We start from the raw sequence: 23,230 nt of genomic DNA, 5'->3' as shown, positions 1-23,230 counted from the left end.
CAAATTATTTATTACTACAGAGTTTACTGAATATGAAGATCAGTTTAAAGGCTCGCAAGATTGATTTTATGGATCCACTCCCCTTTGTCTCCGCAACTATTTTCTACACATGCGGCTTTCGAAAGGATCGTTAAAACACATTGCGGTGTGCCTTCAGCTTCCTGCTCGCGTATTCTATTTTGCAACGACGGAAGTCTTATGAGAAAATTGTGTGCTACTAGCGATTGTAAAATGTATAAAAGAATAGCTAATGAACGTATCTCTCGGCGTCTTTGAAATCCTTGAAGTATGTTTTTATTTACAAATAACATCAATTTATTATTCGCTGTGCTATGCCAAAAGATATTTGATAGTTCAAAACTTATTAGAGAGAGTTCTCTCGTTTTCCAACACGGGATTTAATAAGGAAGTTGCATAGTTGACTCATTTCATAGTAATGAATCATCTCGTCATCTTCCATATCAAGATCGGGCTGTCGACGACTGCGTTCTCTCGATCTGTAACCTTTGTCGATTCCTGAGAACGGCCTTGTCGATTGCCGAGGGCCTCGATACGACTACGATAACCTTCGATTGTCTAGATTAACTTAATGTATAGCTTGACGCGACGAATAAAGCCGTACGTGTGTTTCGTCCAGTTGTAACAAAGCTTCTTACTCCGGTAAATTAAATTTGGATTTTTATATAAAAAATAGTAATTGCCTTAATTTTATTTTTTTATAATATAGTTTTACGTCGAGTTTAAGGAGAAAGTTTTTTTTTTTCTAGTTTAGAACGCAAAAGGTGACATATTTTTGGGAGTTTTTTTCTTAATTGCTGCATAAATTTTATATTTTTACATATCTATAATATCTACGTATTTAGTAAATATTTAGGAATTTTGATATGGCTTAAAGTTCATTAATTTTTGTTTTTATGTTACATAAAAACATTTTTCAACATTTGAGACTGGCTGACAATTTTTTAAAGACTACTGAAGCTAATCGATTTCAGCTCATTTTATATATATATATAAAATACATATGTCTGTCGCCTAAATTAAAATTAATGAAAAATATTAAGATTACAAATTATTACAATAATTTAAAAAATTGATTTTTTTTTAACAAACTAGATTAAATATAATATGTATGAAAAAATAATTAACTGTAAGTAGATGTAGTAATTCCAGTTCTCGTGATAAAAAAAGAACATGTGTATTTTACATTATGTAAAAGTCGAAGTCGAAGTCGATAGCTTCACTAGTTTCTAAGAAAATCTCGAAAATGTGTTTTTAAATGTACGTAACATAAAAATTAATAAGTATTTAGCCATATTCAGCTAAATTTGTAGATATTTACTAAATATGTATAAATAAATATGTAAAAGCAGAAAATTATGTGCTATAGTTTTCTTTAAAAAGTTTTCAAAAATATGGCAACCTATTTTGAGCTTTAGATTAGAACACTTCTTTAATTCTAGTTTTGAGGATACAAGTTTGATATAATATAAGAAAAATATTGAAAACATGTAAATTGTAAAATTTTTTAAATTAATATAATTTTTTTAAAAATAAATGTTTAAAAAAAACAATTCTTATATAGAATAAATTAAGAAATATATTACATGTAGTGATAAATTTTGAAGAATTGAAATTACGTATTACATGAAATTACAAATCCATATAATGAAAAACATACATACTGTAGAACACATTTATCAATTTAATATCAATTACTAAATAAATTGTGATGACCCATACTTGCCATTTGATAACCAATATTCACCTTCTTAGAGAGATTATCGCGAAGTGCATATATTACCAAATCTAAAAGCATCGGGAGAACTCATTATTAGTGTAATCTTACCGTAAGCTTCGTAATAACATTTTGCACATCACCATTCCGGTTTGAAGAATCTTAACGCGTCTCGTAATGTTTGTGAAAGAGATTATGGGAGGATAATGATACGCACAGCTGTTAGATTACAGCAGACGTATTTGGTTAATGCTCGTTGCGCTGTACCAAGAATGCCATGTATCTTATTTATCAATGGCACATCGAGTATATAACAAGGTTGAGTGCCATTTTAAAAAAGCCAACTAAATGTCATTTAACCTTTTTGAGACGAAAGGATTGTAACAAATGCACTTTCGATGCTATTGGCATCCGTAGAATTTTATCTCATATTAATTAATATATATATTTTTTCTTATATCGGCGCAATTCCGAATTAGGTCGAAATACATTGTTATTTATACATGATTATTTCTCGGAACAAAGCAGGAGAGTCATTGTTAATGATTTGTGAGGCTATCGGTTGCTAATAAAATAATTATCTTTTCTTTATGCATATGTAGGACGAAATATTTGAAAATTTTGCCGCTGATTTTGTTCAGAACAGGGTAACTCGATTTTGTTTATTTTTACATCATAAATATCATAAATCTACATTTTTAATTGTTTTATTTTGATCGATACGATTTTGTATTACTGTATGCAGTTATTAATATCGGCTAAAAATTCGTCAATGATTTGGCCGTTTCTCTCGGTCTGCTGTGCACCAATTAGCAACAGGCAAAAACTTTCAGCAGGCTTGAAATTCATTCCTACGACCGCTAAACTTTTGGCCTAAAATGTTTTTATCTTTCAAGCAAAGCACGAAAGTTAATTAACGGTTCGACAATTAAGTACCGAAGAATATCTCATTAAGAGAAAGAAATTACGGCGGGGAAACTGTGATAATTGCTCATTAATGTCATACGATTATCCGTATAAGAAATTAGATTGCCTTTATATCGATAGCATTATTATGAAACATTGATGACGTTCATAACGTTGCAAATAAGAACGCAAGAGATATCACTGTCGTGCCTTAATGTTATCATCGCCAGTAACATATCGATCGTTTATTTATCGCTGACATTTATTTCTCGCGAGTGCAGTGGAATGCAACTTTATGTGATGAAATTATTCTGGCGAAAGTAAATAATTCATAAGCACACAGGGTCTAAGAGATGTACGTAGAAAATTAATCAGGATAATCTCAGCCAAAATAAAATTCTCAGAAGACAAACTTTTGATATTTATAAAAGCGCCTTTTTGTAACACTTGTTGATGCAACCGCCGAAAGTGTCAATGACGAAATGCGCGCAGCACGTAACGTTACATCAGATTGTGATTCGTATCACGGTGAATTTTATATATTTGACTGAAACTCGAGTTATATTAAGCGTCTTTTTTTTTTACTTTTTTACTTTTTTTCCCTCCGCGTCGCGTGTTCGTTACGCAATCGCACGAACCTGATAAATCAACGTGGAATGTCAATAACAACGTTTCCTTGTTACAGATATGGCACAAGCAGTGTTTCAAGTGTCAGGGCTGCGGTATGACCCTGAACATGCGGACGTACAAGGGTTTCAACAAACAGCCATACTGCGAGGCGTAAGTAGAAAACGTTGATGTATGCCTTAGCACTTGATTTCTTGTTTACGTGAACGTGTACTTCTCGCGTCTCTGACGAAATTCGCGTTCCACTTTACTGTGGAAAGAAAGTTGACCCGTGAAAATTGCTGTCGGCGTGCCGAACCGTTTGTCGCGTTCTCCTTTCTTTTTCTCTATCGCGTAATAAACCGCTTTACGCAACTAAATTAATCGCGATATCCTGACACTCGCTGGGCGTGAGCCATTGTCTGGAGGAGAAAAAAGAAACTAATAACGTAAACACAAGCTTTTGTGCATCTTGCACTTTTACATTGTTGCAGAGATATTGTTCTCACGTGTCTCATGCATATTTAACGGTTGTTGTCACACTATTTTAATACGAATTGACTTGAATTTCTCCAATTCGACATATCATATTCCTATCCTTGTCCAGTTAATTTAAGAACGAATTATCTCCGCAACAACTGACTGACTACCGAGACGAAACGTGCCGTCCTTTTCCCGCATTTAAGCACCAGAAACGTCGTTTCCGTGCCGCCTCGAGTGGGATCTAACGCGTGAAATGTTTATTCAAGATCCTTAAACGCGCAATTTGATTTCGCTGCGGGTACGCTCGGCACTCTCCTGGGAAAGGAAACGCAATATCGATATTAGCGATGCTAATGGCACACGCACGCGCCTCGCAGGCTCCTCGATCCCGCATGCACGCGGGACACATACGGCAATAACGCGACGTTTAATATCCGGTGAACAACGGGGCCGAAGACTCGCGCGCGTGAGAAGAGCACGCGAGAGGAAAATCGAGGCGCTCGCTCGCGGTCGTTCGCGCGATTGCGAATCTCCGATTTGCGAATCTCCGATAGTTTGAACGCATACCGGGCGTGTCGACGCAGCGAAAGCGCGCGCGACCGAGCGTTCGTGCGAGTCGCGGGATAATGCACGGCTGTCGTGCCTCTGGAGGACGAGAATCCTCTCCATTCGGACGCGGCGAGGACTTTTAAACGCGCGCGCGCGTGTCCTTTTACACGTCGCCGGTAGCGTTAAAGCTTTGCGCGTACGCTCCGTACCGCGTGTCCCGCGCTCACTCCGCAGAATAAATATCATTTTCCACGCCTGGAGAGTCACGATTCCGTCCCGACGCTTCGCGTGTCTGCTCGTCTCGCAAATTAAACGCGCTTTCATCCAAATGAGAAGAATTAAACTTCAGGAAAGCGACGACGGCACCGTCACTGTCCACGTTTGAATGGGCCGCATGACGTTTTCTTCATTCAGTGGTTCAGCGCGGCGTCGATCAAAGTAATATCAAACCTAAAGATTCTAAATAATGTCTTGTAACGCACGTGTACTCGTCTCTGTTAGAAATAAATTCGAATGCACCCGTGAATAGGAAAGCGCATTTCAAACTGATGAATATAATGAATCGATTGAGAGATCATGCTGGATCAAAGCAGCGTAACAACCGATAGATGAAAACCAGTTTTATTCCTGTTCCGCTTGATTTTATAGTTCGATATAACGATGTGTATGTACATGCGCAATACGGAGGGGTTATAATTTAGTTTTTAATTAATAGCATCGAGCGACGGACCAACATTCCTCGTGCTTATTTTAACGTTCGTAACGAGAAAAATAAGTACGCATTTTCAAGAAATACGACGAAGCATGGGGCTAATCATCGGGACATTAATAGGAATGACTAAGAGATTTCGTCTTGCGACAGCTATTTGCCTATATATTCCGGTAACATATATTCCGGTAACACCGATAATAATTATAAATTGACTTTCCTGCCGCGATCCAAGCGCTTTGAACGAAGCAAGAAAAGTTGCGGTTTCAAACGCATAAAAATTGTAGGAAATAAAACGAAGAAAAATTCGTGTAAAGAAAACCACAGTGATAACGTTTATCGTAATTAGAACCTCAAGTGTCGCGTTAAACATGAAATATTCACCATAATTTGAAAGCAATTAGGGTCGTCGGGTGATAGAACGGAATTAACTTGACGTTACGGTTAATTTCACAGCCCTGACGAATATTAATTGTACTTTTTTGTGCAACAGGAGGTCCCGAGAGGAAACGTGTGGAATTTTCTAACGTTTTCTTGCGATAACTTCCTGACATCTCGTAACTTTTTATCAATTTTTTTTTTTTTTTTAACATCGTGCTTTGTTAACGGAACGATTTTTCTACTTATCTGTCGAATTATAAAAAAAAGATTTTACTATAATATAAATTCAAATTGTTACAATATTATGGAGTTTTATTGTTTACTAAAGATTGCTTGTATATCAAAAGACGCGGTAACGTCTCGCGCCAAGTATATATCTTTTTCATCTTTTTTTATTTATACAGTACAATATATTTGCCAATTTTGAGATAAAAGTTACGAAAATTTACCAAGATTCTAAATAAGGATTGCGATATTACTTTTTAAAGTCTTCCCTGGATCGTGATAAAGATTAAATCATTTTGATGAAAAGAATCACTTGCACATAATTCCTTATGTCTTAATTTTTTATGATTCGATTTGCCGTTGACGACAATCGGATGCGTTGCGGTTTCTCTCCTCTCTTGCCCGCGCTTCTTCGTCCTCTATCGACATGCCACGTTGCATCGAGATATACGACCGTGACTCGTACAGTATTCCGGTTGCGCATCGCGATGACGAAATCTCTGAGTCGCGATTCGAATCTGCATTTCTCTCTTCTTACGTACGGCCCTCTCTTCAGCGCATGCATATATGGCATTATAATGTGCCGCGTAATGATAAGTAATTCGCTCGAGACGCTTCAATCCTTTTCTCGTCGAGAAAGCGTCATCCGATACACTCAGAAAGGAGGGAACGCGAACGCGCAGTTCACAAGTGGAGAAAAATACTTGTTCGATTGTGAAGTTGTAGACGTTAAAAAAGACCACCAGACAGGTCCGATGCAACTACTTACAATTTAAATTTAATTTTATAAATAATTACAAAAGTTTTATTTAGGAATTTCGATGCAGTAACTTTCCGTAATTTTGTTTTAACATTCAAACACAGTTTGCGCTTTACATTGGCTATTACTTCAAATATCTATGAAATAAGGTTTAAACTTTATCGTACGTGTACTGTGATTTATCGCACAAATTAAGTAAGTTATATCGTAAATCATTAAATTTCAACCTGCGAGCATTTATCCGATTAAAAAGGTATGACTTTTCGATAATTTACTCGGGGCTATTATACATCTCTCATTTTAAGCATCTCGCGTAGACGGTCGTTGCGTTTTATTGCTTAGAAAGTTGCTTACTTGACGTAAAGCCGCATTTATTATCTGCTCGAGGCATTTGCCTTTCTTGAAATTGATTAAAGAAAATGGGCACAAAGCCAACGACTCTGCGCGGATAATGTCTCATCGAAAGACTTTCGTATTCCGCGTACAACAAGCGGGGTATATGTCAGCGATGCGTGTCGAATCAGACGATGCACTGAATAAGCAAAGCCGAACACGCATGTGAGCTGCGTGGTTCGTCTCCCATTCATTCGTCTGGTTGCCTCCCCTTTATTTCTCCCTCTTACCCCGTAACTTTATCTCCTCTCGCTCATTATCTTGCCCCTATGCGAACCAACCTCAATTCATTCTCAATTTATTTTTCCTCCCACACTGTGCAGTTATTTAATTTCTTTGTAATAGTTCAAACATTTAAATATAATAGCATTTTGATGAAGCACATTATAAAGTGAATTTCCATATAATTACGTTTTACGTCATTTCAAACAGATTTATCGTTTTAATAAATACGCATAAAACGGTAAAAAAAAATTTTTAACTTTGCGGTGCTGCTGTGAATGAATTTTTATTTGTGTGCTAATTAAAATTTAATAAAATTTTTGATATTAAAATTTTATAATTTTCAAACGTAAATATGATTATTACAATTTCCGCCTTAATTATTATTCAGCACTAAAATCCGCTGTGATCGATACAGGCCGTCTCATATTTATGTTTGATGTTTTCATCGAAATTTGAAATTTATTAATATTTAGTAATATTTTTCTTATATTAAAATATGTAATAGTAGTTTAGTTAATTCAAATGTAAAATAGAAGATGTAAAAAATTCTTAAAAGTGTAAAAAAAATTAATTTTCCGGATGAATGTTCACTCAGAGTAGTATTAATGAAAATATGAATAGCACTTGAGAGTTAAAGTAAATCTTGGTACTTTCGCAAAATTTTATGAACTGAAGATTTGTTTTATGTAATACAGCTAGCTACTGGATGTAATTAGCCCAACAGCTGTAATCATTACGGTAATGCAATTTAACGATGTTGTTGAACATTAAATGATAATTGTAAGCATTTTAATTCCGTTTCGTTAATTCTTACGTATCTCTATTTCACCTCTACTTGAGCAATTCGTTACGAGTATAATCTAGCGTGATTTGAGACCGATTTGAAATTCCATTGCTGGGGAGTGTTCGTTTATCGAGATTTTCAAAGCGTAGTATTGCGAATTAAGTAAAGTGGTCTCTTCACGGATATAACGTTACGATTAAATAAACACGTGTTCAGGGCTCTCTTAGTACATACATATACACGCCTCGCCGACAGGCTATACATATACGTCGAATTAAGCGCTCCACCGGATAGCAAAAGAGAACACGTGTGAGACCCGCATCTTTTTTTCAGTCTGCCTTTTCTTACTTCACATTTCGCGTTTCCTCTTCTTTAGTTTTGCCATATCGTCGGCGCGAATACGAAAATATTTTCTTTAAAGAATTTTTATATTAAAATCTTGTTTTTTTTTTTTCAAGATGTAGATAAATGAAATATTTATGCAAGGAAATTGCATGCAATCAATTTTTTATTAAAGGACATTGGCTTTAAACTTGTAAAAAAATTTATATTTAAGAGAAAAAGCACGATTTTTTTTTTTTTTTTTTTTTTAAAACTTTGCACTGCTTATTCTTTACTGACGATTTTCTTATCTTTCTCGAGTCGTATGCTATTTTTGATATTCAGTCACGCCTTTTCCCTAAATTTTAATAAAATCATACGAATGATATCATCCATGTCTGCCGTTGGTTCACCGCGAATGACTCATTTCCTTCGACGATCATCGCTTATATCTAGAGGATGTCTCTTACGTTTCACGTCAAATCCTGTATTTAATCACAGGTTAGCAACCTTTTCCTTGATTCACATAAAAGGAGAAAGGTTGCGTCGAGTTCATTAGTACGGAAGTAATCCGGCATGTATTTTGCAAAAAAAGCGAATAAATTTTTTTATTACAGTCACATTAAATCGCATCTTAATTTTTACAATTGCTAAAACTTTGCGAGCGATGTTGCATTAATGTTATTATAATGTTATTATAATGCACATAAAGTTGGACAAATTTTCGGCAACACATTTTTTTACATTTTATTTCTATATTTTATTATATTATTATGGATTTTGAAAGTGTCTATTATTTTTTTTTTTTTTTATACATCTCATTCATTTTATTTTTATATTCTGCTTACAACGCAATTCTGAACATACGTATTTGAGAGAATGAGGCGAATGGCTTTTACCGAGTATAATGCAATGCATAAACGTGTCCATGCCGAATCGCATTTGGCAGTCATTCGCCTCGACGGACGGGCAGCGGGCAGATGGAACAGGAAACGCCGCCGCCTGACACGTCGTGCTTTTAGCTTCGAACAATTTAACAGCTAGTCGTAAAGGGGTGTCCATCCTAGCGTGGCCTGTCTGCGTGTCTACGTTGAACCGACCTTGTCCCACAATCCACCCTCTGCATGGACCTCGTCGTCGTTGCGGGCGTATAAAAATGTTGCAATACATTTATACGAAGTCCGTGCGCCCAGGGCACCGTACGCACCGTACGCACCAAGATCGCTCGCCCTGGAAATCCGTGATTAAAAGCAAATCACCGTGAACGCGTTCGCATCCGGTATTTATCTCTTCTGCGTAACACGACGCGCGATTTATGCGAATCGCGCAAAGCGAGTCGGAATGAGTGAGTAGTAGTAGTAGTATGTTGTGAGTTTTCAGCACGATATCGAAAGTGAGTGCGTAAAGCTTTGCATAAATTACTTGCATAAGATTCGCGTTATTACGTCGGAAAGGGAGAGTCGCTAGATTCTTTTGAACCTGACAGCGTATACCTTTCCCTTCTTTTTTTTTTTTTTTACTGGACTGGGGAATGCAAAACGCCGAGCATCGTGTTACTTTGAGATGTAATCCTGAAAGCAAAAATCTATGACAAACATACGATCTTTAGTATGTATGTATCTTTATAGGTATATTACTAGATGGAAATATTCTATCTGGTAAACAGTTAATTTCATTGTTTTACGTCGAGAGAGAGGAAAACTGAACTTTCGTAAGATAGTTTTCTGTCGAGAAAATAATATCTCTATTGAAAGGTTAACATTTTCAAGTGAGACTGCCAACTCAGCGTAAAGAGTTCATGCCTGTTTATTAGAACCGTGTAATTTTCTCTACAGCTAATTAAATCACATAATAATTGCAGATTACGATGTGAGTGACATTTCTTAATCGAATAGATTGTAGACTACAAACGAGCATCTAGCTTCGCCAACTTCGATTAAATTTGGTTTAATTTACTTTTTATTTATTTATTTTTTTTTATTGAAATTATACACACTATAATAATATAAATAATTATTTGAGATATTTTATTAATACATTTTAACATTTTACATTTTTTTTAAATTTTAATATATATTCAAATTATTCAGAGAATCTCACACTTGTATTTTAAAAAAGTTAGAAACGTCTTTTAATATATTTTTATATTTAAAATTTATTTTATATTCTTCTATTTTCAAGATATATCTCATAGTCTCAGATATATATAATAATAATGGATAAGAAAAGGACAAATATTTATGGTACTTCCACAAGAGTTACAATTCACAGTGTGCATTTTTTCCCGGGCGCTTTCATACTCTTTTATCTCGGCCTTCGTGAGAATTTCTAGAATGCGGACACAGGTACGGCTTCGCTTTGTCGTCACGATTGACGTGCAGCAAGTTCCGAAGTCGAGACTCAAGACCGCCGCGGTAACGGAACTCAATAGACCCGCCCTGAGAAATTTCTCCAGTGGCAAGAAACATTGCCGCGAGTCTTTACGAAGTTTGCGCGCATTGATGTAATATCGTACGTAATCGTTCTCACGAGAAATGCGGTTTTTGGGTCTTGCATTTGCCGCCACTTACTCCGCTTCTCTATTCGTATCAAAAGAGAAAACACTTTACGAAATTTTATAAGGTCGACAGCGCACAATTTACAATTAAATGTTGAAATCCTTGACTTTTGATCGAATCAGGATAAAAAAAAAGATTGAAATGTAAAAAGTAAAACATTTTTAATTTTAATACAGTCATTAAATAGATTGATATTTAAATTTCAATTTTTTTTAAGCGTTCACTCGACAACAAAGTATGTTAATAACTTAACGAAAAGAAAATAAGGAAAAATTGAATTTGTATTCGAGAACTTGTAATACATAGTTATAAATTAAACTGATGTAATAACTCCGTAATTCTCTTCATCCTTATCGATTCAATAAAGAAAGTTGACTCCGAACTTTTCAAGAAAGAAAACAACGCTACATAAGGAGCCTCATAAATCATGAAATATCTTTGGTTTATATTTGTCGTTTATGTTATCAGATCGGAATCTAGAAACTCTATTATATCAATCTAACTAATGTGTGCAGTGATGTGCATGCTCAATTATTTGTTTGTCAAGCGATATTATGATTCTCGTTCATAATTTATCGATCCCGTTTTGCCGCTGCTATTTGACCGGTGTGATAACCAGGTGCAGCAGATGTTATCCTCTCCGGTATATTGGTGACACCTATGTGCGTAGTATTCGATAAATCATGTATGCAGTCGCTAGGTAGACAAAGTAATCCGAAGAAGCTTCGCTGAACAATAAGGCGTGAGAGAGATGTGCCTACGCGTAAATTTTTATCGCTCCCTCATTTATTATGTTGATAAATAATAATTTAAATACAATTTTGTTGGTATCGTATTCGCGAAAGGAACATCCGAATTATTATATCACACTTGATTAATCGCATTAAATTCGGCCACGTAAATTCGAGTAGATACGGATCTTTTTCTTAAATGGATACTCATTGTGTTGCGTATCAGATGCGTCATCACTCTATACGAGTGGTGTAATCATTTCAAGTCTACACACGGATGAAATACTTGGCGTTATTTTAATCACACCATATGTTATATTAGCATTAAACTCCCACATTTTCTGCTTAAGATACGCGCGGAGTGCGTGAATCTAAAAATTCGATAAATGTTACGGACATATATCATAGTACGTAGACAAGCGTTTGTTAAGAGATTAGTCATCGCGCATACGTATATGTGGTTAAATGATTCGATGAATCACTTCGTTGCGTATTAATCGTGATCCGTGTATAGTCTGTGGGTCAGTCTCTAGGAAAAAAAAAACCGAGTACAATTGCGTGTGTATTTGTAGATTTTCGTTCGTCCTATCTGAAAAATTGATTTCGTTGATAGAACTATTTAAGCGCGCAAATTAAGTCATTAATTTTAATTTTTAACTTTGCGAATAAATAATTTTTGCAAAATTCTTAAATTTCTACTTATTAAAAGCTTTTAAATACCGCACATCTCTATATTATTGTAAATGATATTTACAATAATGCAGAGATATTCGCTATTTAAAAGTTGCCTGCTTGTCGCATAACCAATTTTTAATTATAATTTTGTCATATCTATGTCTCCGTCGTCGGATTATCTAAAATTGCGAGGTACACATATTGTTCGTACTTCTTATCATATCTCCCTATTATGTTATTATCTGCCGTATAACAATTGGAAATGTGCAACGGAGTCGCACGAGAATACGAGGACCGCATTGTCTTCCAATTTTCCTACGTTCTCATCGTTACTTTTAGCGGACCTCCTCTTTTTTCCACGTTAAACTTCGAGGAACTCGGATGCGCATCGGTCGACAGGATAATTCTTCCTCGGCGGGCAAGTAACAATGACTATCCCTCGTCTTCTTCGAACAAAGAGAGCCAGAGTGCACGCCTATTATTTGTGTACGGTGCGCCGGAGTATTGCGTAATCGCGTGGCACAATTACCGGGTCAGACAACGCGCCGTATATGGGAAACGAAGTCGTGACACAAATCTCGATTGCGTCTCGCCTCGTGCATACATTAGACGAAGCCGGTTGAGGTACAATTTATACAATTTACTTTCGATGATTGGTTCCAAGCGCATGATCCAAGATACGATTAATTAACCGCGACAAGTGCAATTACTGTAAAAATAGATGCATTCGAGGAGAAAGAGCAGTCTCATTTAATTTTAATTTATAACAAAAGATAGTACTTTTTTCATAAATAAATAATAAATTGAAATTTTTCAGGCGTACTCATTCATAAATGCGTACATACTTTTAGCGCGTGAAACGTGATAGAAAGTTGCGACAGGTAACGGGTTAACGTACCGGAATTTTCAATTATCAACACAATGCGCGAAGCGTTTCCTTAATTGCGTCAGCACAGGCATTTTTAATGCGGGCCGCAATACGATACTGTCGATACGTTCGCGCGTGTTACTGAAATTGCATTCTCACGCGTGTCATTTACTGCAGGCGCACGCATGTCGTTATATGTGTCCACGCACCGATTTCTATCTCGTTAAGTAGGCACCGGGCAGTTATCTGTGCCGCGATTAAATCGGTCGAGTTCCCGGCTTAGAAGGTTTCTATCGAATTTCACTCGCCTGACCCGGTCGATTAATAATTATCCTCTTATTCTGCGTTAACACGCGTTAACACGTCGTATATGCAGAAGCGTTTTACGCATGCGAAGCGAATTATCTGCTTAAAATAGCTCGTTTATGCACGCTCAATTCGCCAGGATATATTAATCGTACGGCGCGCGGCGCGCCGACGGTTTTCCAGAATATATTACATTTCTTTCCCTCTTAATTAATAAGTTCTTATAATTACAACGTGCTCGAGATACGCGTTGCTTATCCAGAGTGTCAAATCGTCTAGCTAATAGGAAATCGTGGAGCAGTAACTTATATTGTTATTGCACTTAGATACACCTTGTTATTACCCTACAATGTGCTTATATATTTATTTTATTAATGCATATAGACATTACTATTGTAATTAACTAAAGTATCAAATCAAAAGGTGTGATAACTCTATGTGTGAGCGCTAGATTAAAAGTTTTTCAGATCAACATTTTTTTTTAAGGTAACGGATTAAACTGATTAAAAATTTGCTGGCAAGGCCGCGCGTATAGATTTCGTGCGTTTAATTGCCAGCAGACATAAATTTCTATGCAGTTGTTGCAAATAACGTTGCCTGATGGAGTAGCGATTACAGGAAGAATACAAATGTCGTTAACGTGTGCGTGAGCACACGTCGTACATGATTTCGCAAGAAATTCGAGTTTTTCAAACTCATTCGCGTAAGCGTGACGTCGATAAATAATAATAACTTGCGCTTTATGCTATTCTTCTCTCCGCGCCTATAATTAGCTATTATAATCGACGTGCTGCAGGAAGGATGCTCGCGATAAGACTGACGTCGTTGACCGCTTGTCGTTCACTTGGAACTTGCTAGTGTTTCATCAAGATCAAGGAAATTCAAGAAATCTTGTCTTGGTCTTGTGAGTCACAGAAGGGCCCTGTTGTACCTTTTAAATGGACACAACTCTTTTTTTTTTATATATATAAGAGCAATAAAATGAAAAGCGATGTTTTAATATTTTATCAGGAGTGTATTTATCATAAAATAGTGCAGTTAATTTCAAGAAAATATCCTACATCTCATTACCATTTTTTATCAAAAATCAAAACGTAAGATAATTTTAATAATGTACAAATTACAAAAAGCCGTCATTTTTACATGCTTAGATATTTTATTAGGGATTTTGTATTTATATTACTACCTATCTAAATACCTATATAAATTTTGATAAAATTAAATACATTATTTATTGTATACAAAACAAAGAAAAAAAATATATTAATGTGTTTAATACTATTTTTCTATTATTATGTAATTATTACACTTTATATATAATGATGGGAATTTTGCTAATATTAACATAAAATAGATGAGTGTTTTTTAAATTGTAATATGTATAAAAAAATCAAAAATTTCAAGAAATATCAAGACAAAAATCTTGTCTTGATGAAACACTAGAACTTGCATTAGTCAGCGAACTTCCACATTTCCTTTGTGTAGGAGGTTGCCCCGGGGGAATCTATGTAAAATAATGCGAGAGGCTCATATATACGAGATATTCTCGCTAGAGAGAGAGAGAGAGAGAGAAATGTGAAACTGAAACTCATGTGAGACGCATCGGATGTCCCGAAACGGTGCTTTAAACTCGAAGCAACTCGGAGCTAACATTTGACGCAGGCTCAAATGCTCCGTGAATAAATTTCCGCGCTCTTTAGCGTTTGGATAGATAATCAATCTCAGAGCAACCGTCGTTCTACCACTAACAAATTTTTTTGTTTTATTTTTCCACGGACAGACACATACCAAAAGCCAAAGCCACCACGATGGCGGAGACACCGGAGCTGAAGCGTATTGCGGAGAACACGAAGATACAGAGTAATGTCAAGTATCACGCCGAGTTCGAGAAGGCGAAGGGGAAGTTTACGCAAGTAGCGGACGATCCGGAGACTCTTAGAATCAAGCAGAACAGTAAGATCATCTCGAATGTCGCTTATCACGGCGAACTCGAGAAGAAAGCGATCATGGAGCAAAAGAGGACAATGACCGGGGAAAACGGCGAGCAAATAGGTAGGTGGTGAACTCTTCGACAGTACGTTTGCGCGCATATAACGTTTTTCTTCTATTGCTATAACATCGTGTTTTTTTTTACAATTTAACTCGCGCTAAAATAATAAGAAATATAACTATTGTTATGTTTTGGATATTATTTCACATTGTTTTAAACTGTAACAACAAGCGTGCAAAGTGTTACTGCCAGCTAAAAAAATTACAAGTTTGTGTGATTTTTAATTAACATTGGGAAATGCTACATTGATCAAAACGTAATTTTATTAAACGATTGGAAATATCTTTTTTATTTTTATACGTATACCAATGTGTTTTACAATGTACTTATACAATTTTTTAAATAAATTATCTAGCATTTCAACTTACATTCAGATCATTCTTCATCAGTAATCATACATATATATTTTAATTATACACTGAGAAAAAAAATTTGTTAAAATAAAAATATTTAGTCCAATACAATCAACTAAGCATTGGATTGATTCAACAATTATTTAGTTGCACAAAAAAGGTTTATTCATGTCAATCGTTCAAATTTTTTTTACAAAGACTTAATTAAACCAACTCAATACTTGGTTGCACGTATCAGACTAAATATTTGAGTTTTTCAACAATTTTTTTTCTCAGTGTATATACAGTATTATCACGTGTTTAATTTTTAACACCTCGACTGTTAATTAATGTGTCGATTTTCGTGTATCTGTGTAATCATTAAATTGCAGATATTGTGTATGCATCAATATTATGTACCTATGTACTAATATAAAGTTCGCTTTTCACTTAATCGTTTGTATGAGTAACACAATCGCGAAGATATACACACGTTGCTGCAATCAGTCCACCAAAACGATGTTAAAATTCAGAGAGTGTAAAATTCAGATGGACTCTCACCGCTTTACTTTATTCTTTTGTGTTCACGATTCATTACGCGCTCGCCACGCATACCGTTCATGGTGGGTAGATCGCAGATGCTTCTCGTTGAACGTATCGCTAGCCTTTTTCGTGCATTGTTGATATAGAGTACGTAGAGTACACAGACGGTACGATCGCACCTGCGTCGAGCATAAATGCCAATCCGCCGCCTGCAAGGACGGCGAATTCGCCGGTACAGAGGACACCAGGTAGGATCGCCGATTACGATCCCCTTAGCGAAGCGAGGCCGAGTCCCTATTCCGCAAGGCAAGCTGCTACGACTGTCATTTATACGAGCGACAAGGGACCAGGTGCGTTTACCTTCACGGTTGCAGTCGCTATAGCAATCTTTCGCTATGCAGAGACGTTGCATGACTATACTATTATTACGTAGAATTATTGCGTTAATTTTAATAACTCCTAATATCTTATCAATAATATTTTATAACATTAATATTATTATTATACAGATATGTGTAAAATAATGTATTTATGCAGAGCGAAGTGTAATGAGACGTTTTGGATTCAGACGGCAAGCGAATACTATTTGCATATTTAATGTGTAATATTTTTGATACCTGAATTCTAATTTGCGATTAATGTTGCGAACGATATTTGGGGCTTGTATTATTTACATCCGCGGATATTTATACATTCATAGCTGTACTAGAATTATATATTCATAGCTGTAGCTTAATAATTAAAATTCGTGAAAGATCAACGGAGGAAGAATTTAAAAATTTATCTTTTTTTTATCGCGATGTTCATCCCAGGTCTCAACTTCTGGCGGCTATTTTACGATTGTGAGATGAGGTCTGCGTTCTCATGCATAATTAATTTCAATATGTTTGTGCTTTAATCGGATTATTCGACTTTTTTTACGGAAGACGAACGCTTCAGCTACTCCCATTGTAACTCCCTTGCATTACGGTCGTGATGTCGCCCAAAGCTTTATTGTCTCTCATCAGACTTAAACGCTCGTACTTGCATCATTATGCCTTTATCGTCGTCACACGCGATTCATCACAAAGACAAATCGTCGAAGCAATTTGCACTGGAATTAATCGTTGCGACATCGCCGCGTGCACCTTGTTGAGAAAATAGAAAGTGCAATCGCCTTTGTTTAATGTTCCTCATTCTGCGGTTCCGTATTCGTTCTCCTCGCTAAACCTACGGAATAATTCATGTGGCAGTTCACAGGATCGCGTCAAATAACAATTCTTACTAACTGGAGGACAAAAGGTTGCTTATTACGGAACGATTTGAGCATTTTTTAGCGCTTACAAATGTAAAGAATGATTTGTATGTTGTACACGTTGCACATAAAAATATAATGCGTTGCAGTGACGAATCCACCGACACGAAAAATCGGATCGGTTGCTGACATCGACCCAGTGAACGAATATTATGGATCGTTAACGCCGGCCACAACGATAAATAATAATCAACATCAACATCAACATCAATCACCGCCACCGCCCTCCAACGTTGGAGTAAATATCTTTTTTATTGCTTATTGTTTCATTGTGTTGTCTCTTCTGACTTATTTCCTACACGATATAAAACTTTTACAACCACAATTAACAATTACAATGACAATTGAGAATTTTATGTCTACCAATCCACGAAAGATTTCGAAATTGCGTTGAAGATGACGATTAAAATAATTTTTTTTCCTTTTGTAATTTCGCTGAAGAGGGCTCCAAAGAGAGCCGAAACGTTCGATACTTCTAATTCATTTTGAATAAACAACTATTTGAACACTGATTGTGTTTTGCGCTCTTATACCCGCGCTGACTCTCACTAGCCTGTTTTAGCTGTTTAATTTCGAAATTATTTAAAAAGTTCTTTTAAATAAGTTTTAAAAATAATAAAATAATAGATAAGCTTATTAGAAAATGGATTTTCAAACGTATAATATGCTAATCAATACACAGTTTTTATGTATCATTTTCTTTATAAAGATGTTTTACTTCGCAGAGAGTGTACAGAGCGATGTATGACTACGAGGCGCAAGATCTCGACGAAGTGAGCTTCTGCGACGGCGATTTGATTGTCAACTGCACAGCCGTCGACGAGGGTTGGATGACTGGACTGGTGCAACGTACGGGACGACACGGCATGCTACCCGCTAATTATGTCGAACCGGCGCAGATTTAAATGTTTCTTAGATCGAGCTTCCATTCGCTAATTGTTGCCGCCACTCTGATCGGAGCGTTTAACTAGGGCGCTTTGTTCCGAAAAAATAGACGATATTTAAAAGAAAATTACGTGATACAATACTCGAAATAGCGTTTCTACTCGGCTCTTGTTATTCGACCGAGGCAATTTGTTCGATTGAAACGGCGAACTGTCATCTTAGAAAATCAGATAATTAGATATTTTAGCTACTAAAGTGTTTTATGAAGAATCTTGAAACTTTGATATAAAATCGAATCGATTTCTTGATATAAATTTGCCCATGACGTATATTTGGATAAAATCGAGTATTCCAAGATAAGTTGATAAAAGATTTGAAAATAAATATCAAAATTAGTTTTATAAATGCTCGAAACGATGTACTTTGTGAGTATCCAAATTGAGTCCTCGACTTTTAGATGACAATACATAGTTTCATATGTTAAAATTCCATGAGATGGGACCAAACTTTACACAACTGCGATAAATTGTGCCGATAACAATTAAAATTCTGACAGCTTGTGAAGCGACCCATTAGCCTTGACCGACAATTAAGAAGAATTAAGTATAAGATACATCTTTCATACAATGCAGTTTTCTGTAAAGCGTCACTTTTATTTTTTACTATTAGTCACGACTTATCACTCTTCCGTTTCGATGTGTTTTTTTTTAAGTTTAAATTATACTATTAAAATATAAATATCAAGAAAGTAAATTAATTTGATTCAACTAACAGGTTTTCTACGAGAGAGAGAGAGCCTTTTTCTGTTAATCATTTTTATTGATGAGAATTTTATGTTACTTGTTATTCGATATAAATTCTGACTAACCATATAAATTAGACAGATTTTTACATTTCCGACCATCTTGCATTTATAACTAACATTCTGTTCTTCTTGTCATTTTGTAATAATATAGTCTTTTCAATATTTTCTTTTGCTTTTTCGGAGATGTTCATAAAAGTGTTTTAGACATGATATTTAAATTTCTTTCTAATAACGAAATGTGTTATAAAACAAAATTTTCTCTTGTATTCGAAAATAAATAATGCAATGTGCCTTATAGACTGCTAAATAGTAGCGGATTTTTTATCATAATTGTAAGCTGCATATGAAAATGCATCGTAATAGGGTATTTAAAGAAATATCTACAAATTTTTACTTGCCGCATTAATTTAATTTGATTTAATGTAAAAAAAAAATTGATAAATAATCGTCTGCCTCTTTCTTTGACTATAAAGCAAGTTAAAATAATGAGGAACAAAATATTATTGACGCGAAAGATGCTGACACTTGCCTTCCTTTTTAATAAAATACGAAAATTATTGTTAGCTACCGTTACTGATTTTCAATTAACGATATAAATATAAATTAATTAACCAATATTTTATTACATAGTTCTTAAGTTTTATTTCGCATGATCCATATTTGTGCTTCGCATTTCTTTCCAAAATTGCATTTACATTGTTGGCATAAGTTATTATATTACTTGGCGATTCTGAGGTTACCGAATAATACGAAAATTTTGGATCAAAAATTAATTGATATTTAGTTTATTCTAATGTCGAGCACTTTTTGTGAAATTCCTATTTTAAAAACGCAATATTAGTCGTGTTGGCTAACGTGATTACTTTTATAAGATAGATTTTTTTACTTCGACTCATCATTTGTGAACGTGTAGTAATAATCGCGCTTAAAATTGAGATCGTTGATAAACTGTCATGTTTATCGTCGCGGGGTGCTTCTAAGTGCCTTGTTATTGCGTTTTTAAATTAATATTAAACTGGTTCCTCAGAAATGTATCTATATCTCATTTTACCTGAATAGGCAGAGTATATAATGGAATGACGTTCAATGGAGAATTGTACAGATTAACGAAACGAAAAAAGTTTATAAGTAATTCGATTCTATCTACGAGTTACACGCGACATCGTTCGACCTCGTTTATAAATGAAGAGAGAATGATATTTTTGGAAACATGTTACTCAGCACTCTTGTAATTATTAGATCGCTAAGAGGATTTCATATTTTAATTGCAAAATACAGAAATATATATTAGCGTTGTGTTTAGACAAATATTATATCATAGCATAAATAATATGTATGTTATGTAAACTTATGGTTTATTATTGGTAATTGCACACTCATTACGGTATCCTTTCTCTGTCTTCTTTTATCGATGAAATTCCTTTCTTTTGAAACATTCCTAGTCTTTATTCGGAAAAAACGAGTTGCAAAGATGCACATATCATTTTTTTATCACAGTATAATTATATATAATTTATTTTCATTCGCACATCTACTCATTTAGTCATAAACTTGATATTCGCAAAAAGGATTCTTTCATATATAATGTGTTATCTCATTAAGATTAACATTATGTATTGTTTCTTCACAGAATTTAACGAATTATTCTTATATTAATTTTCTAATATACTACGTGTACATATCTTTTTTTAAAAGCATGTTTATCTTAACATGACCACGCGATAAATTTTAATGTCACGACGATGCTAGATTATTTAATACTGTTTGAAGAAATGTTGCAATTTTATCGATGCCTTTGGTATTCGGCGTTATCATAAAGCAATCAATATTCAATCGTATAACAGATGTTCGCGAATTGAATTAACTGTGAAGTAAACGTTATAGCCAAACAATTATTAACATGACGAGATTGTACAATCGAGTAAAACATTTAGTATGCAGAGATATAAAATATGCATATTTATTGAAAGTAATATAAATACAATAAAATGATAATTATCACATAAGATATAGTCAAGATCGCTGCATCGAGTGCATATGTTTGAAAGTCTCTGAGCTTGGTCCACCACAAGATTCATCGTCAATCCTGATAACTTGCGTGATCGTTAAATTAACATTGGAAAAGATCAAAGATTAAAATACACAATTTTCAGCAGTAAAGTATGCATGTTGCCGAGAGCCGTGCATCGAATTTGATCGACCTTACGATTCGATCGTTTCAAGCGTACATTTTTCGCATTTGTGATATCGTTCTATCTTTATTAGATTTCATTTCTCTCGTATCATAGTCCAGCCCAGATCGCTTTGCAAACCTTTCTAATATATCATAGAAGCCACTTTATATGCTATTAATGAACACTATATCTCGTTAAAAGCGAGATATTTCAGCAAGTCAATCGGTAATTCATCAATATTTTGACACAATACTGCACGATACAACATAGAAGCGTGATTTGAAAATATGGAATGATACATGGTATTTCTTAATATGTAATGGAAAGAAACTTAAGCGTTAGCTTGACTAATTAGACCGCACTGTCTAATCGTACGGTGGAATGTGCAAATATAAAGAGAATCATGATTAATAATGAATGTTAGCGCTGCTTAAACGAAATGAAAATGTTATAAGCAGGAAATGCTTGTCTTTGTTAGATGTTTGTATTAGATGTTAATCGCTCCGACGTCATTTATGAACTATAATTTATCTTTTTAATCTCAGTAAATACAGTAGATACAAATTGGTGTAATTATGTCGCGCGAAAGATTTGTACCGTTTATTTTCTAGTTTAGTTTCCTGCTTATATTATAGATGTGTACCTTGATTACGTTTGTCGCAATGAATTAGGATGTTATATTTAAGGCCATATGGACTTGTGATTTCGAAATGAGCGTGGACAGAGTCCAACTTTTGAGCTAATATTTTTTTTGACCCGTACTTTTTGTTAACGAAACAGCGCGACTTTTGATAATATCCAGCATAAATTGTGCGGTTGAACAAAATGAAAATAATTTGTTCTGTAAAAAGTTTCTTATTAACTAATGCCGTTACAAATAGAAAAAAGTTACGCAAATTTCAGAGGATAATACGAATTTGCGCTTACAGATCTCAACGAAAATAATGGAATTTATTGGACGTGAGGGATAAGATAAGATAAGACACCTTGCTGTGCGGGGATACGGGCGCAGGTAAAAGAACCTGATGCTGGAGTAAATTACTATCGTCATTGAATGGAAATTTCGTGCCAGGTATTGGAAGAATACGCATATATTTTTGCTTCCGAAAGTGTTCGGACGCTCATATTTTCTTTTCGACGATTTTATCATCGTTCAGAAAGGTTTCGTTCCCGAGGCAATTTCTATGTAAAACTTTACAAAAGATACTGGACGAGCCTGCTCAAACTGTAGGTTTCGATCGAGTCGAAGGAATGTGGAACGCGTGACGGTACCTTCAGCGAAAAACTCGGCTTAACGGTTGAGCCACGCGCGGTTTAACGCTAAATGTCAGCGGTCTCATCCTCCTCGTCTTCGACTTTCCTCTAGCGAGTAGTACGTGTAGAATGCTAATGTAATCGGATGAGACGACGTGTGGCGAAGGGTCCGCGTGCTGGCAGTGTCGTTTTGTCGTAGCGTGTGAACGAACCGTTTCTTTCTTTCTATCTTTCTCTCTTTTAGTTTTCTTTCCCCCGCGTGTAACACACCCCCAGTCGCATTTTAGCCTGCCTGCTAATATCCGGCGAGGTCGGCGAACGTCTGATCCATCTCGTCGGCGATCGCTTTGTATTTACAGCGCTCGTTTACCAGCACGTCTGCAATGAGAAGGGAGGGAACGTGGTATTAGTGGACGGTACGATGGTTAATCGGGTGTACATTTTAATTATCTTTTAAATTGAAAACAGAAAGAGAGAGAGAGAGAGAACACAAAGAGCACACAATTTTCATGGTTAATGCTTTGGGATTAGACGATCATTACATCCGTAAAGCAGTTTACAGTGAGAGTAGGAGGGAGGAAAGTTATGGCTTAGCTGGATTAGCCTCATTATCTAAAACCTGAGAAATGACATTGGCTTTCCGTTTCGGAAAATAAACTATAAGATTAAAGTCCATAT

At 35.4% G+C, this 23,230-nt stretch overlaps 2 protein-coding genes across 6 annotated transcripts in view; one reads left to right on the top strand and one right to left on the bottom strand.

Moving 5' to 3' along the window:
• Window positions 1-20,471, top strand: part of LOC105199897 (LIM and SH3 domain protein Lasp) — a 36,817-nt gene extending 16,346 nt beyond the window's left edge. The window contains exons 2-6 of one of the 2 annotated variants that reach the window (XM_011167208.3): window positions 3,327-3,421; window positions 14,996-15,267; window positions 16,287-16,490; window positions 17,524-17,672; window positions 18,160-20,471. In XM_011167208.3, the coding sequence (XP_011165510.1) occupies window positions 3,327-3,421; window positions 14,996-15,267; window positions 16,287-16,490; window positions 17,524-17,672; window positions 18,160-18,339 (900 nt within the window). In that variant the 3' untranslated portion in view covers window positions 18,340-20,471. Of the gene's footprint in view, window positions 1-3,326; window positions 3,422-14,995; window positions 15,268-16,286; window positions 16,491-17,523; window positions 17,673-18,159 lie in introns of those variants that run through there. The other variant, XM_011167205.3, reaches the window with a different exon arrangement.
• Window positions 20,472-21,060: 589 nt separating this feature from the next.
• LOC105199895 (tropomyosin Per a 7.0102) overlaps window positions 21,061-23,230 on the bottom strand; it is a 43,406-nt gene continuing 41,236 nt past the window's right edge. For 3 of the 4 annotated variants that reach the window (XM_026130401.2, XM_026130400.2, XM_026130398.2), the window contains one exon: window positions 21,069-22,930. In XM_026130401.2, coding sequence (XP_025986186.1) covers window positions 22,848-22,930 — 83 coding nt within the window. In that variant the 3' untranslated portion in view covers window positions 21,069-22,847. Of the gene's footprint in view, window positions 22,931-23,230 lie in introns of all 4 variants that reach the window. The other variant, XM_039451493.1, reaches the window with a different exon arrangement.

This window comes from Solenopsis invicta, chromosome 7, assembly GCF_016802725.1.
Source record: "Solenopsis invicta isolate M01_SB chromosome 7, UNIL_Sinv_3.0, whole genome shotgun sequence".
Classification (NCBI taxonomy): domain Eukaryota; kingdom Metazoa; phylum Arthropoda; class Insecta; order Hymenoptera; family Formicidae; genus Solenopsis; species Solenopsis invicta.
Note: the sequence above shows the minus strand (reverse complement) of the source record. Positions and strands in the feature narration are given on the sequence as shown.